Source organism: Lepidochelys kempii, chromosome 22 (genome assembly GCF_965140285.1).
Source record: "Lepidochelys kempii isolate rLepKem1 chromosome 22, rLepKem1.hap1, whole genome shotgun sequence".
In the NCBI taxonomy this organism is placed as follows: Eukaryota; Metazoa; Chordata; order Testudines; family Cheloniidae; genus Lepidochelys; species Lepidochelys kempii.
The window spans coordinates 19,688,345-19,703,447 of NC_136401.1; the positions used below are offsets into that span (position 1 = coordinate 19,688,345).

The 15,103-nt window shown below is 42.2% G+C and overlaps 1 protein-coding gene across 4 annotated transcripts in view; it reads right to left on the minus strand.

Annotated features, from left to right (window-relative positions):
• Nucleotides 1–15,103, minus strand: part of ZBTB16 (zinc finger and BTB domain containing 16) — a 175,727-nt gene that overhangs the window by 61,959 nt on the left and 98,665 nt on the right. For 3 of the 4 annotated variants that reach the window (XM_073320753.2, XM_073320755.2, XM_073320754.2), the window contains exon 4: nt 6,730–6,816. The exons of the other annotated variant lie outside the window; for it this stretch is intronic. In XM_073320753.2, the coding sequence (XP_073176854.1) occupies nt 6,730–6,816 (87 nt within the window). The remainder of the gene's footprint in view (nt 1–6,729; nt 6,817–15,103) is intronic. 4 annotated transcript variants of the gene reach the window in all.

Below are 15,103 nucleotides of genomic sequence, written 5' to 3' on the forward strand. Positions count from 1 at the left end.
CACATCCTTCGTGCTAAGCAATGCATGCAAAAAAGCCTGAACCACACATGGCATGCATCATTGCATGCCACCACTACTTATTTTGATAGATCCTTTTGGTGTATTGTGCGGTTACAAACCGAACTGAGCAGGAATGGAATTAAGACAACACTGCCATATAAACATTACTGTTTGTTAATCTAGTGTACCCTTCAATGGTTCAAAAAAAATGACTCAGTATGCATAAATGGTTCTTTCCTTGCCTTTGCTTGAACGTCGTGTGCTAGTTAGAATCACTACGTACTCAGCTTGTGCTTTGAGATAGCAGATGGATTCTGTTTTTGAATATACAGATTTGCCCGAGCCATCAAAGTTTCATATTAAAACAGGCAATTTATTAATAAAACTAAAGCACTCTGACAAAAGAAAAAGGAGAGTTCAGAGTTATTAGTAGAGTTTCACTGAGAGGCAGGCTCAGTATACCTTGCAATAAAAGTATCTATTGGTAGCAACAAGCATTCAAGGCATATAGCCAAACAAGTCAATGGCTGAACTTCCAGATCACTAAGGAACAGACACCTACAGCCATGAACAGCTTCCATAAACCCCTGCATCTCACTATGCTCCCCATCTCCTCTTGGAGTTATCACTCAATGGCAGGCCGTAAATTTATCTTGGGGCCACTCTGTTTCCAAGGGTTTCAGAACAAAGAGAAAAAGAAACAACTCCAAGAGGTTCATCCCCTACATCAGCCACCTATCAAGCCTGTGGTCAGTCTGGCAGGAAAAAGAAGTATAGATGTGAGAGGGAGACACAATTGCTGGCCACTGTGGGGAAAGGAAAGGGAAGAGAAAAGCCATTAGCTTTTGGACTCACTCTGGGTTTATAAGCCTATATTTGAATATGCAGATGACAGAACAAGGAGTAATGATCTCTAGTTTCAGTGGGGGAGATTTAGGTTGGATATTAGGAAAAACTTTTTCACTATGAGGGTGGTGAAACACTGGAATGCGTTACCTAGGGAGGTGGTGGAATCTCCTTCCCTAGAAGTTTTTAAGGTCAGGCTTGACAAAGCCCTGGCTGGGATGATTTAATTGGAGATTGGTCCTGCTTTGAGCAGCAGGTTGGACTAGATGACCTCCTGAGGTCCCTTCCAACCCTGATATTCTATGATTCTATGTGGGGATGAGAACCTCAGTGAAGAGTCCCACATGACTCACTCACATGGGGGAAAGAATTAGGAGCTCCCATCTAGAAGCCACTCACAGGAGCGTCCATCTCAGGGACCACTGCACTCTTTAGATCTTCAGCCACAGACCAGCCCCCTAACAACCTGGTTCTCTTTCTTTTGGATATATTCTTAAGTCAGACATCAAAGAATCTCTCTTCTGCAATGCGGGACTAGGCACTCAGTCTATGGTGACGATCCAGTCAACATCTTGACATCAACTACACGTGTCCTATGCCAACGAAACATGACCTCTATAGAGTCAAGATAAAGAACAATTAATTATTCACATAAATAGGATGAAAAAGGGCACTGATCTGCCAATTCAGAGAGAGAATCTTCTGAAGTGCCTAAATTATTTAGGAGTACAAGTCCCATTGACTTTGAGTCAGACTCCTAAGTCACTTTTGAAAATAGCACATAAGTATTTTTGAAAAACTTAAATCATCAGCTTTTAAGATGAGTAATGACGTAGATGGTGAGATTTCTTCAAATCTTCTTGCTGAATATTTCATCTGAATTTTGGATCCATACCATAATCGTGATCAAAAACAGTGATCCAACCACTGAAAAAAAAAATCAGTGAATATCCAATTTCAACAAAACAGAAATCGTTTGTTGGAGAGCGACCAGTGACTAAGAAATGTAACTGAGCAACAGCATTTATTTCAGAGTAACAGCCGTGTTAGTCTGTATTCGCAAAAAGAAAAGGAGTACTTGTGGCACCTTAGAGACTAACCAATTTATTTGAGCATGAGCTTTCGTGAGCTACAGCTCACTTAATCAGATGCATTTATTTCAACTCCTGTATTCAAAGCCCTGAAATGATAAGGGTATTTACTAGCCACCACCCAACAGGAAAAAATAATGGTGTTCTTTCTCGTGAGTTACTGCAACACCCTCCACACCTCTTGGTTTGTTTTTTGTTAGCAGGTGAGAAAGTTCTGCAAGACAAATGTTGACGCAGTCAATAAGTGCTTCCTGTCAGTTTCCACTTCTCTGGTGGTGGTCACACCTCTGAGCTGCACACGCTCATACAAGCCCTAAATGAGAATTTCTCCATCCTTTGTTAGAGACAACGTGGGTGAGGTAATAACTTTCATTGGACCAACTTCCTTTGTTGAAAGAGACAAGCTTTCAAGCTACACAGAGCTCTTCTTCAGCTACTGTGACACTTTGAGTACCTTTCCGAGACCTGGAGAAAAGCTCTGTGTAAGCATAAAGCTTGCCTCTTTCTCCAAGAGAAGCTGGTCCAATAAAAATTACCTCCCTCACTTCTTTCTCTCTCTCTCTCTCTCTCTAATATCCTGGCACCAACATGGTGACACCACCACCCTATCCTTTGGTTTCCTTTTAAAAGGACAGCAATATTCCAGACACATAGACCTCACAAGAATAAACATCTACTAAGGACACCATTTTTCCCATTTCTCTGTTTTTTCTCAACCATCTTTGAGCTGGGGTGGGGATAAGTGTCCAGTTAAATCATTTTAGGGGAAGTCAGCCAGCATGTAAAACACAGCTTGGCAAGATGGAGCCACTACAAGTCACTATTTATGTGAATGAACCTTTTGTAGCTGGTATACATGACCCTATAATGGATTTATCAACATGTTCTTCATGGAATAGGACAACAGCTCTGGGGCAGGATATGCCATCATGTAAAAGACTGAAAGCTCCCCAACTCAGCTTCTGTAATGCAAGAAGTTTTAACTCCCTGGCAACAGCATCCCCAGACTCCTTCTCTTAGATTCCAATCAAACCATCTTAAATTTTTGAAAACCGAGCACCGAGTAACATTTTGACAGATCATTTCACATCTAGCATGTGTAGCTGTCAACCCTTTTCTACACTACGGTTTCAGGTCACAGCTGATAATATGATCTGATCTTTCAGAACACATTTAGCTTAGCGGAGAGACAGAAAATATTAGTTCTTCACCAGATTTTTCTGTTTCATCCAGAAAGACATCTGAGTTTTCTGCTTTCAATTGCTGTATGCGGAATTTAGCACAAGGAGAAAGAGTTTTCAAAGTAAGGAATGGCGGGGGGGGGACATTGGTTTAGCGTTGGAAAATTCATTTTTGTAGATTTTGTAATGAAACAGGAGATCTCATTGCAAGTCTCAGCCAAATCCCACAAGTCAGAGAGCTGGTTCTTCTCCTAGGTGTTTCCTGGAATGGCCATGATGGTGAAAATGCAGGTGCAATGTCATAATACACAAATATTCAGAAATATCCAGCAGAACCATACTGTTCCCCCACCATCAGAGGGCACTGAGAAAAGAAACGTTGGGTAAGAACTCCTAAAGAGCTGTCGGTGACTTATATAAAATGGAGATGCTAGAAAGCCCCATATAGTCTGTCCATTTCTCTGCCTTAGCCAATGTTTGATTGTTCCCTTCAGTATATCATCTAGGGTTTCATTCAGCTTAGTTTTAAATCTTCTCAGGCAATGAGACTTCAACTAAATGCCTTATTGTCAAACTGACTTTAGACTTGAGTTAAAGGAAGCCAAAATAGTTAAGAGCAATCGTTTAGTTAAAACCTTGTCCTTTCAACACCTCACCTCTTTAGAGCCAAACAGGGCCCTAGGAGCTGAAGCGAAATCCAAAGAAGAGAGGGCTCTGCCTAGAAAGCAAAGCCCGGCATGCAAGAGGAAGACAACACTCAGACAACGGGAGTTATCAGAAGGGAGTGAAACCTCTTGCGGGTAATGGATAGAGGCAATCCCACACACCCCACTGCCCTGCTCTGACCTGGGTAACTTAAAAAAAAAGAAGCAGTCTGTATTGTCTTGGAAAAACATTTCTCCGTGCTCCAGGACAATACTTGAATGATGCACAAGACACATGGGCAACATTTCCCAATAGGGACCAAGAGTAAACTTGTAGTTCCCCCGCTGAGCCATTTCATAGATGGTCGTCCGGTCACTTCATCTCCACCTCGTGAGTAGGGTAACCAGGGCATCCAAGCTCCCATTTATTCTTTGGCTTGGCAGAACTCAATATTTTTAATAATATTGATGGATAATATCAATGTTTATTTTAAATATTTTTAAAATTTTTTGTCTATTTAAATTTCAACAATTGTGGGAAATTGGGGGGGGGGGGGATCAGACAATAATTATTTAATGACAGTAGACACTGAGATTCAAACAATTAAAGCTTTATAAGCCAGCTGTTTTAGCCGAAGTGTAAAACCTGCTTTAGGCAGCATTCATTACAACGTCTTTTGTACACATTCAAGTGGGACTCTAGTAAGTTCTCCGCAGGATTCCTTACTTTGCCTATTTCTTAATTTTGATTACCACCACGGGGAATTTTTATTTATTTATTTATGTTTTAGAATCATAGAATCATAGAATATCAGGGTTGGAAGGGACCCCAGAAGGTGATCTAGTCCAACCCCCTGCTCAAAGCAGGACCAATTCCCAGTTAAATCATCCCAGCCAGGGCTTTGTCAAGCCTGACCTTAAAAACCTCTAAGGAAGGAGATTCTACCACCTCCCTAGGTAACTCATTCCAGTGTTTCACCACCCTCTTAGTGAAAAAGTTTTTCCTAATATCCAATCTAAACCTCCCCCACTGCAACTTGAGACCATTACTCCTTGTTCTGTCATCTGCTACCACTGAGAACAGTCTAGAGCCATCCTCTTTGGAACCCCCTTTCAGGTAGTTGAAAGCAGCTATCAAATCCCCCCTCATTCTTCTCTTCTGCAGGCTAAACAATCCCAGCTCCCTCAGCCTCTCCTCATAACTCATGTGTTCCAGTCCCCTAATCATTTTTGTTGCCCTTCGCTGGACTCTCTCCAATTTATCCACATCCTTCTTGAAGTGTGGGGCCCAAAACTGGACACAGTACTCCAGATGAGGCCTCACCGATGTCGAATAGAGGGGAACGATCACGTCCCTCGATCTGCTCGCTATGCCCCTACTTATACATCCCAAAATGCCATTGGCCTTCTTGGCAACAAGGGCACACTGCTGACTCATATCCAGCTTCTCGTCCACTGTCACTCCTAGGTCCTTTTCCGCAGAACTGCTGCCTAGCCATTCAGTCCCTAGTCTGTAGCTGTGCATTGGGTTCTTCCGTCCTAAGTGCAGGACCCTGCACTTATCCTTATTGAACCTCATCAGATTCCTTTTGGCCCAATCTTCCAATTGGTCTAGGTCCTTCTGTATCCTATCCCTCCCCTCCAGCGTATCTACCACTCCTCCCAGTTTAGTATCATCCGCAAATTTGTTGAGAGTGCAATCCACACCATCCTCCAGATCATTTATGAAGATATTGAATAAAACCGGCCCCAGGACCGACCCTTGGGGCACTCCACTTGATACCGGCTGCCAACTAGACATGGAGCCATTGATCACTACCCGTTGAGCCCGACAATCTAGCCAGCTTTCTACCCACCTTATAGTGTATTCATCCAGCCCATACTTCTTTAACTTGCTGACAAGAATACTATAGGAGACCGTGTCAAAAGCTTTGCTAAAGTCAAGAAACAATACATCCACTGCTTTCCCTTCATCCACAGAACCAGTAATCTCATCATAAAAGGCGATTAGATTAGTCAGGCATGACCTTCCCTTGGTGAATCCATGCTGGCTGTTCCTGATCACTTTCCTCTCATGCAAGTGCTTCAGGATTGATTCTTTGAGGACCTGCTCCATGATTTTTCCAGGGACTGAGGTGAGGCTGACTGGCCTGTAGTTCCCAGGATCTTCCTTCTTCCCTTTTTTAAAGATTGGCACTACATTAGCCTTTTTCCAGTCATCCGGGACTTCCCCGGTTCGCCACGAGTTTTCAAAGATAATGGCCAGTGGCTCTGCAATCACAGCCGCCAATTCCTTCAGCACTCTCGGATGCAACTCGTCCGGCCCCATGGACTTGTGCATGTCCAGCTTTTCTAAATAGTCCCTAACCACCTCTATCTCCACAGAGGGCTGGCCATCTCTTCTGCATCTCTTCTTTTGCTCGTTTGTGCGTGTGCATGTGCAGTGAAATCAACATTTACTGGAAAAAAACGAATCCTTTCAATCCTATGTATTCTGCACAGTCTTATACAGAAGTTTGAGCATCCTTAAGAAATAGGGCTCCTGTCCCCCAACTTTACAAGGATCACCTCTTAGAAACTGAATGGGAAAAGACAAAGGGGGCCAAAAAGATGTTCACCCTCTTCCCCCAAGCCTGGGAACACTCTCTTTTCTCTTGGTAGAAAGAACTCTGATTTTGGTTTTTGGTAAAAGAGGGCTTTTGGGAACAGCTCTGAGAGTTAAGAAAAATTGTTTTACAAGGAAAAAATCTTGCTGTATCAACCTGTGTGTGAACCTGGGGAGAGAGGGTATGATCTGCTATCTCCAGTTGGAGCTAACAGACAGGTGAACACCACACAAATGTATCATTTATTCCTCTGTCTGGCTCTCTCCAGGATTCCTGGAAAGTTTTGCCTGCTCGACCAGGTGTCACTGTGCAGACCAACTACGTTTTTTGGGGATGTGTTTAAAAAAAAAAGTCAACATACCGGTGTGTGTCTGTCTGTGCGCCTCCAGGGCATCTTCTTTAGAGAACTGTGCACCACATTGATCACAGACAAACGCTTTGGCACCCGCTAGAGAGGGAAAAAAAATAAAGAGCATATTATGAAGATACCCAGGCACAATATACGTCTTCAGATGATCCAACACAAATACAATCTGTAAACATTTTTGTCAGAGACGATATTGCAACAGGGACCATTTAATGTACAGCAGGAAGGAAAGACAGACACAGACAACTTTAAGGTAAGAGTCTCTGTGCCAAGTAAAACATTGTCAGACTCTTCAAAACACCGCAATTAATGTGGATTTTGTTTGTAATAAGTCAAACCAGAACAAGTTAAACAAGTCTGTATCCAACATTGCTAACTAAAGCAGTATTCCAATCAGTATTTGATAATGCAATACAAATTATCCATGCTTGAGGACAGGATAGAGCAATTCTCTATGGCATCACTTTGTGCTGTCGTGAAAGTGATACAAATGCGGATCATTCCCAAAAAGGGAGGAAACGTTCTACTGAATGGGTCAGTGAAAGATCAAATATTTTACACCTAGTAAGATAACCCATAGATCCCAATTTATCCAGGAGCAGTGGGTCTTCTGCAGCACCAAAATTAAAAACACAACACAACAAAACATACAGTTGTAGCAGCTCAGAAGAACAGCCTAATAATAAAATACACTATTAATATTACATTGCTCTTTACAATCAAAGAGCTGCTTTCCAACAAATTAGATATTTGTTTAAAAAAATCATTAGACATCAGTGACTTTCACCAGAGTTGTAACTGATCTAATTTTAATTGGTTTTCCCGCACTCTCTGCCAATTGTAGCAGTTATTACCAGTATCTAAAGAGGAGAGGAAAGAAAGAAAGTAGAACCATCTGATAAGAAACGTGGCAGAAACAACACAATTTAGTGAAAGGCACAGATATTTCTGTGACTATTAGAGAGATGTGGTATTTGTGGGAATTCTTAGAAAATTGCTATCAACATGCACTGCATATAGTGGGTCAGAGGCTCTAGTTATAATGAGAAAAAAACAGGATGTCTAACAGCAGATAAGTAACTTACAGATAAAAATAGATTAACAATATACACAATCTTCTAAGCATATGCTGCCAGGAAAAAGCTGTGAATGCATTTGTTAGATTTTGAAGTTTGATACATCTGCTGTAAGAAAACTAAATAATGATTAGAGTATGACAGGGTAATCTTCAAACTGGTATGATGTGGGGAAAAAACGCCAGCTACCTCACTTGTCATTTAGACCTTAGCTACATAGCTTCCCCTGCTACATTTGAAAGTGTTCCCATCATGAGATACCAAAATGCTACGTGGCTTATTTCCAGGAATTCAGATGGCACTTCTCATCCTCATCCCATCCCTCCAAATTTAATACGAAGAAAAGTACTTCGCTGCCCCCCTCAAAAATACAGGGCTTTAGAGAAAGGTGCAGACAAAACAGGTAGAGAAAGACAGAGGTGCCGTGAGATCCATTAAAGAGAGAATTCCTTTGCCTTTAAATTGCCTTAGTAACGGCTGGCTCACGGGCAGAAATATTTGGCAGCAGTGAAATTAAAAGTGATAAATTTTCTCGCCAAGCTTTGATCGATAATAGAGGTCTCATCTGTTAATCAATAAGACAGTCTGCCTGTTTACTGTGCATATGTTGTTCTCTGCTGCCTTCGGTATGATGTCAAGTTTGCATTCAAAACAACTCAACTGTGCATAAACCACATGGCTGTTCCCTTAAAAAAAAAAAAAAAAAACAAAACAAAAAAAACACTCCAGTGACATCATATGGCCGGTTACACATTTAAAAAGACATTAATGGAAACTTGCTTCTTTCAGCTACATGTAATTTTTTTGTTAAGTGTATATATTTTTATTCAGGCAGATTATTTCTTAAGAGCTTCTTTATGGGATAGGACCTGAATACAATATGGATGTGGCCAACTTGACTTGCAGCCAAGCTTACGCTACCCTAGTTCAAAGAGGAAGGAGATAAAGAGAACAAGCAAGGATAGGATGCCAGCTGCCTCTTTCCTCCACTAACAAAGTACTGCTTTAATAACAAACACAGCTCTATTACCAACATAATTAGAAAGGTCAGTTCTATTACAGTCTGTCATGCCAGAGATTACTCAGAGAATGTTTTGTTCCTGGATCATTGACCCAAAAGGCCAGTACAGTCCCTATTGGTACTGCACATGCACCCAATAGCCAAAGGCTGACATCTCTGAGACTTGGGGTAGAACAATCTGATTGCAGACAAATGCCAGCTCGTTCTCAAGCCATTTACTTTTCCTAAAACAGCAACAAAAAAAGCGTGTAGTCCACATTTAACCCCAAGCATATGCTAATTTGTGGCAGGTCTTGTTTTGTTTTTAAAGAAGATGCACTTTGGGGTTCCTGCACATCAAATACAGCAGGTCTGAAATGACTCACTTCTGTGCTTGCTCTCCTCTTCTGGTTGGCCACATTGCATTAGAAGCAGCAATATGTGACTGGAGGAAGAATGCTAACAAGTTTGGGGCAGTCTGAGACAACTTCCTGCCTTTCCTAGAAAATGGATAAAACGATACATGCAGTAGGCAGAAAGCCAGTTTGAGCGGATGGCATGCCAAAAATGAAAACATGTAGGCAGATGTATAGCAGGGCTTTAATAGCCTGATTCTAAGAGGGGCTCAAAACCCCAGACAGCCACTCAACTCAATGGTAGTTCAGGAGTGCTCAGCAACTCTGAAAATCAGGCCATTAATTATATCAGATATAATAGTTTGCCCTGGCTTATAAATACAGACATGCATTATTAGCATTGCAGCCCTGCCTTCCAGCTTCAATCAAGGGCAGTATCAGTTTAGTATTGGCTACCTCCATTGGAGGATTATATCCTGAACTCGAAGGGAAGGACATACTCTTTGGTCTAATAGACGCTTTCAGTCTCTAACTTCCTAGGAGCCTATGATATACAGAACACCTTGTTAAGTTTCTGTGCTGTGCTTTATTAAAATAAAAGCAGCTTTGATAAGCACTTGCACTGCACTGTCCAGGTTTAAATTAATACAGCCTAGTTCTATAAACTTTTCGAAAAGCAGTTGGTGAACAATGGATAGGCCAAGGTATCCTGAAGTATGAAGCCACTGAACAACGTGCAAGGAAAGCACATAATGTATAGCAAACAGTCACTGGGGCAACAAAAGTGCACAGATGCGTCAAACTCCTTCAAACCCCCAATGGGAGGCACTACCCCGGAAGTTACATCAACCTGATACAGCAGCATCAATAACGTACCACATCAGCTAAGGCAACACAGAAAATAGGTCATCACTTAAACACCTTCAGGTTGTTTTCCACTTGTCCTGGATACCATTAAGACCTGGATGTTTACTGCTCATGGCTGTGAACCTGCTTATTTGCAGCATTCCCTGACCCAAGTATAGCAGTGTTGTCTCTTTTGCCCATGTGGAAGATGAAGTTCTCTGATTGGGTAGGTTCTTCTTTAGTCTCAAGATGTTTATCAAGGGTCAGGAGTAGGTGGGTCAGGACACTGTATGTACCAAAGAAATCTGCCAAAGAAATCTGAACGGGGACTGACCGCTACAATGCTGTATGACCAGGACACAAACAAACCCACAAGGCTGTGATGCTACCGAAGCCTGACTGCAGAGTCTTGTTGGGCTGGAGAAGCAAACAAGCCAACCGCCTCCACCCCATCTTCAAAGGAGATATAACCATCAAGACAAGATGGGAGACAGACAACAGCAGAAAATCTTATTCATTTTTCCAGGCTCAATAGGCAGTTTTTGCAAAGCAACGGAAAAATGCTGCCCCTCTGGGAGAAGTTGGCTCATGTACTTTGATATGCCTGAGACAGAACTACTGCTAACCCCCATATGCCACCCCAAAACCCACAAACAAAAATTGAGAGATGCAACTCGAATGAGAAAGGGAGGGAAAAAAATCTCAAAGACTAATATTATAAATGCAAAACAAGAAAATAAAGAGCTTGCCAGCATCTAATGGAGGGTTTGAAAAATTCCTTGAGATTTTAAAATAAACATCTTGAATGTTCTGATGAGATATGCATGCTTGGTTACATAAGGAAGTACAGAGTGTACCAAAACAGCATACCCCAAAAAAGCATAAGCTGTCAGAACAATAAGTACAGACATAGGGCATTTTACAACAGGCTATGCTGTACAGTTTTATTTACAGTACCTCTTATCAGTCAGGGAACAGTACACTGCCTGCCAATTTCAAAAGGCCAGTACTGTGTGTTCTTTCACTCAAGTAGATGTGTACTCCAGGCAGGGAATTTTTTTTAATCAACAAAACAAAAATTGATGCAGAGCCAGAATTCCTGTAATGTACACATGCTTGGGCGGGGGAAGGGGGCAGAGAGAAGAGAATGCAGTGATTGAGCATGTAAATAGTTCAAGGTTAATTTTAATATGTGAGTCACCAGGAAAAATGTCATCCAACATCTGAGCTTATTATAACAGGGTTTAAAAAAAATGGAGATATTTATTAAAGAGAGCTCTGGAGAGGTCATGATTGAGAGCAATACATCAAAAAGGTTCTGGTGTTACTTAAGAAAACATCTAGAGAAACTATTAGTCCATTGAAATGTAAATATTGTTTGGGGTATTTTTAGTAAGGGGTTTGCATTGCCTACAGTATATATCTTCAGATGATCTACCCAACGGGATGGAACTTTGCATGCTGCCAAGGGTCAGCTGTGATGGAGAGCATGCCTTGTAACTGGCACAGAAGTCTCAGAGGCTTACATTTATATTTGTACAAGTAAATTTATAGCCCCTGCCTAATAAAGGTCTGTGCTGCAAAGGACTGGCATAAACATACAATGGAGCGGCTGCTTTTTCCATTCAGCAGGATTCTGCATAGTCACTGCTGTCCCCTAGACTGGCTGCAAATCTCCATACTCCTCACCCTCTCATTCAGCATTATTCCGTCACCCTGAACGTAAGAAACAGCTATAGCCCCTTCTCCACAGCCCCAGAGACACTAATTGTACCTCCCCAAAACAACCCCCTGTGGTCACCAGCGCCCACAAAGAACAAGCAAGAGATAAGAGACAGCTTCTGCTGGCTTTTGGAGAGGGAGTGGCGGCAGTGGAAATAAATAATCCAAGCATAAATGTGGATGAAAATTAAGAACTGCTTATTTTGTGTGATGTTTCCAAACACAACAGTAAAGCGAAGCCTGCTTCAGCACTTGAACGCCATTATCTCATAAAACTTGAACACAAAAAACCTTTGTGCCTTAGGAACGCTGGCATTAGGGGTAGGGAGTCTGGCAGCCAAGAAAGAGGATGAGCACCAAGTACCACCTAGCAAGGTTTCAGCACATAAGCCTCCTTGTAACAGGCTAGCATCACTTTTTGGCCTTGGAAGAATGACTTAGTAGCCAATAGAGGAAACATTTGTGTCTATATACTGCACCTACCTATTATTCTCTTGGTCAAAATTAAGGAAGACTGTCATTTGGGACAGGGGGTTCCTTTAAACGTTGAGAAAGTGAAGACTAAGCGTGAATCCTTGACTGAACCGACTACTGCCAGTATTGTGTTAGCATGTAGCCATCCAAGTGAAGCATCTGGGCCTCACTGTGCAAGGTATGTACAGAGGGAAAAGATGGTAGAAGGGAAAGATGGTCCCTGCCCCACAGAATGTTGAATATTATTTATTTATTAGTAGCGCTTTATGACAGTCAATAGTTTCCTTCAAATGTGTCTTGGTTTCCCTCTCACTCACTCACACACACTTACTTTATTCAGGCAAAACATTCCATTTCAGGGCCTGTCGGTCTCTTACTTTGGGTTTGTACAATGCCTGCCCAATGGACCCCTGGATCTCATTAGGGACCTCTAGGCGCTATCAGAACAACCGGGTTCAGAAGTTATACAGGAGCAGCTCCCCAAAACTAGGTCTCTGATAAAGCTGTGACTCTTCTGGCAAAGCTGCAAAAGGCAATTATGAAAGGAACCACTACAATTATTGTGGATGAGAGAGAAAAAAGAGTTCATTGGCACGTGGCTAATAAGATCAAACTGGAATTGATGAACATGCTTGAAATGGAACATCTTAAAAATACTTGGCCAAGAGCGCCAAGTTTTAAACTGCACTCCAGCACATCTGGGCAAACTCCGACAGGAACCTGGCAGCCAGGGATTTTCTAGCACCGGTGGAATCTGCTCGGACCCAGACAGTTCCAGCAGCTTAGCAAGACCACATTAAAGCCATTCTAGTAGAACCAGGCAAGACAGCCAGAAATAGTAAGTCTGAGCCATAACAATCAAATGGAAGCTAGACTTGCAGCTTTTGACAAGCTTTGACAATTCTTAGCGTGACAAAGAAGGGGCACATAGGAAAAGCAGAGTCTTAAGACAAAGCTGACAGACTCACAGGTGGCATGCTTATTACAAACTGGTTTCTTCCAAGACCTAGAATTCGAAGAGAAATAAAGAGGGTGAACAACCAAAATGTGTGTCCCAAATACAGTCATTTCTTAATATTCATGTACAGAATCTCACTTTTCTTTGGGAACCAGGTCTAATGATTTGTTGTCTAGCTACCAAATTACTGGGGAAATGTGGTAGACTCTCTCCATACAAGTGAGAGAGCGTTACTCTACACTTAATTTTACCGGTATAGCTATACAAAAAACAAAACAAAACAAACTACCAAAAAAAACCCCACAGATGGTCCCCGGGTCTTTTGCTCTCCTCTGGATGTTACCAAGGTGACAAAAGAATAACGTATCCAAGCTCCTCATCTCATCTGGGGTACTGATCTGTAGAATGGTGGCGAGTTTGTGGCAGCTTCTCTTTCTGTCTCCCGGAATTGAGACCAAAAACTTCCGAAGGCCTCAGACCACTGTAACATGGCTGCAAGCCTTGAGGCAGTTTCCTTCTTCTACTTGCAAGAAGGTTTTATGCTTTTCTGGTTCTAGTCGGATAGGTTTACCTCGCAAGGGAGCTGGGCTCATGGGGACAGGCCCACTGTTGTAATTACACAGCATGAGTGACTTTTTAAGTCTTATGGGGCCCCATAGGAAACCAGATCCACAAACTAGTCTCTAGGGCTTTCTGTTTGCTAAACTCACTGCTGGTACACGATGCTCCTGCACATAGGAGAAAAGCTACAGAGGCACACACCTTGCCCCTCTCCAGTTACTGATTACCAGGCAGTCTGACCCTTTGCATGCCTCCTACAATATGAGCATATTGATATCCTCCTCCTTCTACTGCTCTAGCTGCCCACACAACCGCCAGGATGCAGGCAAAAGGGAATATCAGTTTGGACTGGGATATTCACCGAATTCACGAAACTTCTGGGCACAACCAAGGGTAACACAGCGATCTCATTGACTGTTCAGTTAATCTGTGCTAGAATTCTACAAATAGGCTTTATCCAGCTCAATTTTGGACTCTCCATCTTGAACCATGATCTGGAAACTGCATGCATCAATGTGCAGGAATGATTATGGGATTATGAAAGATAAAACACAAAAACAACCAACAAAACCTGTCTCCTGTAGATCTTCTAGATAATCTTGTGGGTTCTTGTGCAATACAACCGGATGCTACCCTGGTGTTCAACTCCTCCTTGCCTCTGCAACCAATATCAATGGGATATGTGCCCATGTAACCCACTTGCCTTCACAACGTAAATGGGCATTTGACAGAGTTTCCCAGCCTGTCTGCCAGGCCCCAGTCCTTGTTCCTTTCCTTCCACAGGAGAGGTGGTTGGTTACCTTGGAGAGACTCACCAATGAGTCAGTTACATATACAGAACCAGGCCCCTAGCTTGTGTGGCTCCACTGAATTCAATGGAGCTTTGCCAACAGAGCTGAGATCTGGCCACTGTACCTGCCAGAAGCTGCAGATAAAGATGAAAATGCCCTTGGTGATTTTTGCTTAATAAACCAAAGGCACCCCAAAATTTCACTCCCTAAGCCCTCACTATTTTGAATTCATTTAAAAGAAAGAACAGAATCCTTCAGACTCCCCTGGGCGTTTACACTGCAAAATGCAGAGACAATTGATCAACTGCCAGCTGTCTGGTTCAACTCTCACTTTAGAATAAAGCAAGCAGCAAGCCTTATCATTTGACTACATCTTCTGTAAAATATCCTGAGTCTCAAAGACACAGCTTAAAGGTCCTGGTTAAGTGATACCACTAGGATAGCACTAAGTCTTCAGAAAACCTCAGCTGATCTGAAAAGAGAGCTTTTCTATTTTTAGTCACTATCAACCTAATAATACTTCCCAACACTCATTCAGTTTAATTACTTTATTGAGGACAAGAAATAGGCTCTCCAGTTTTAAC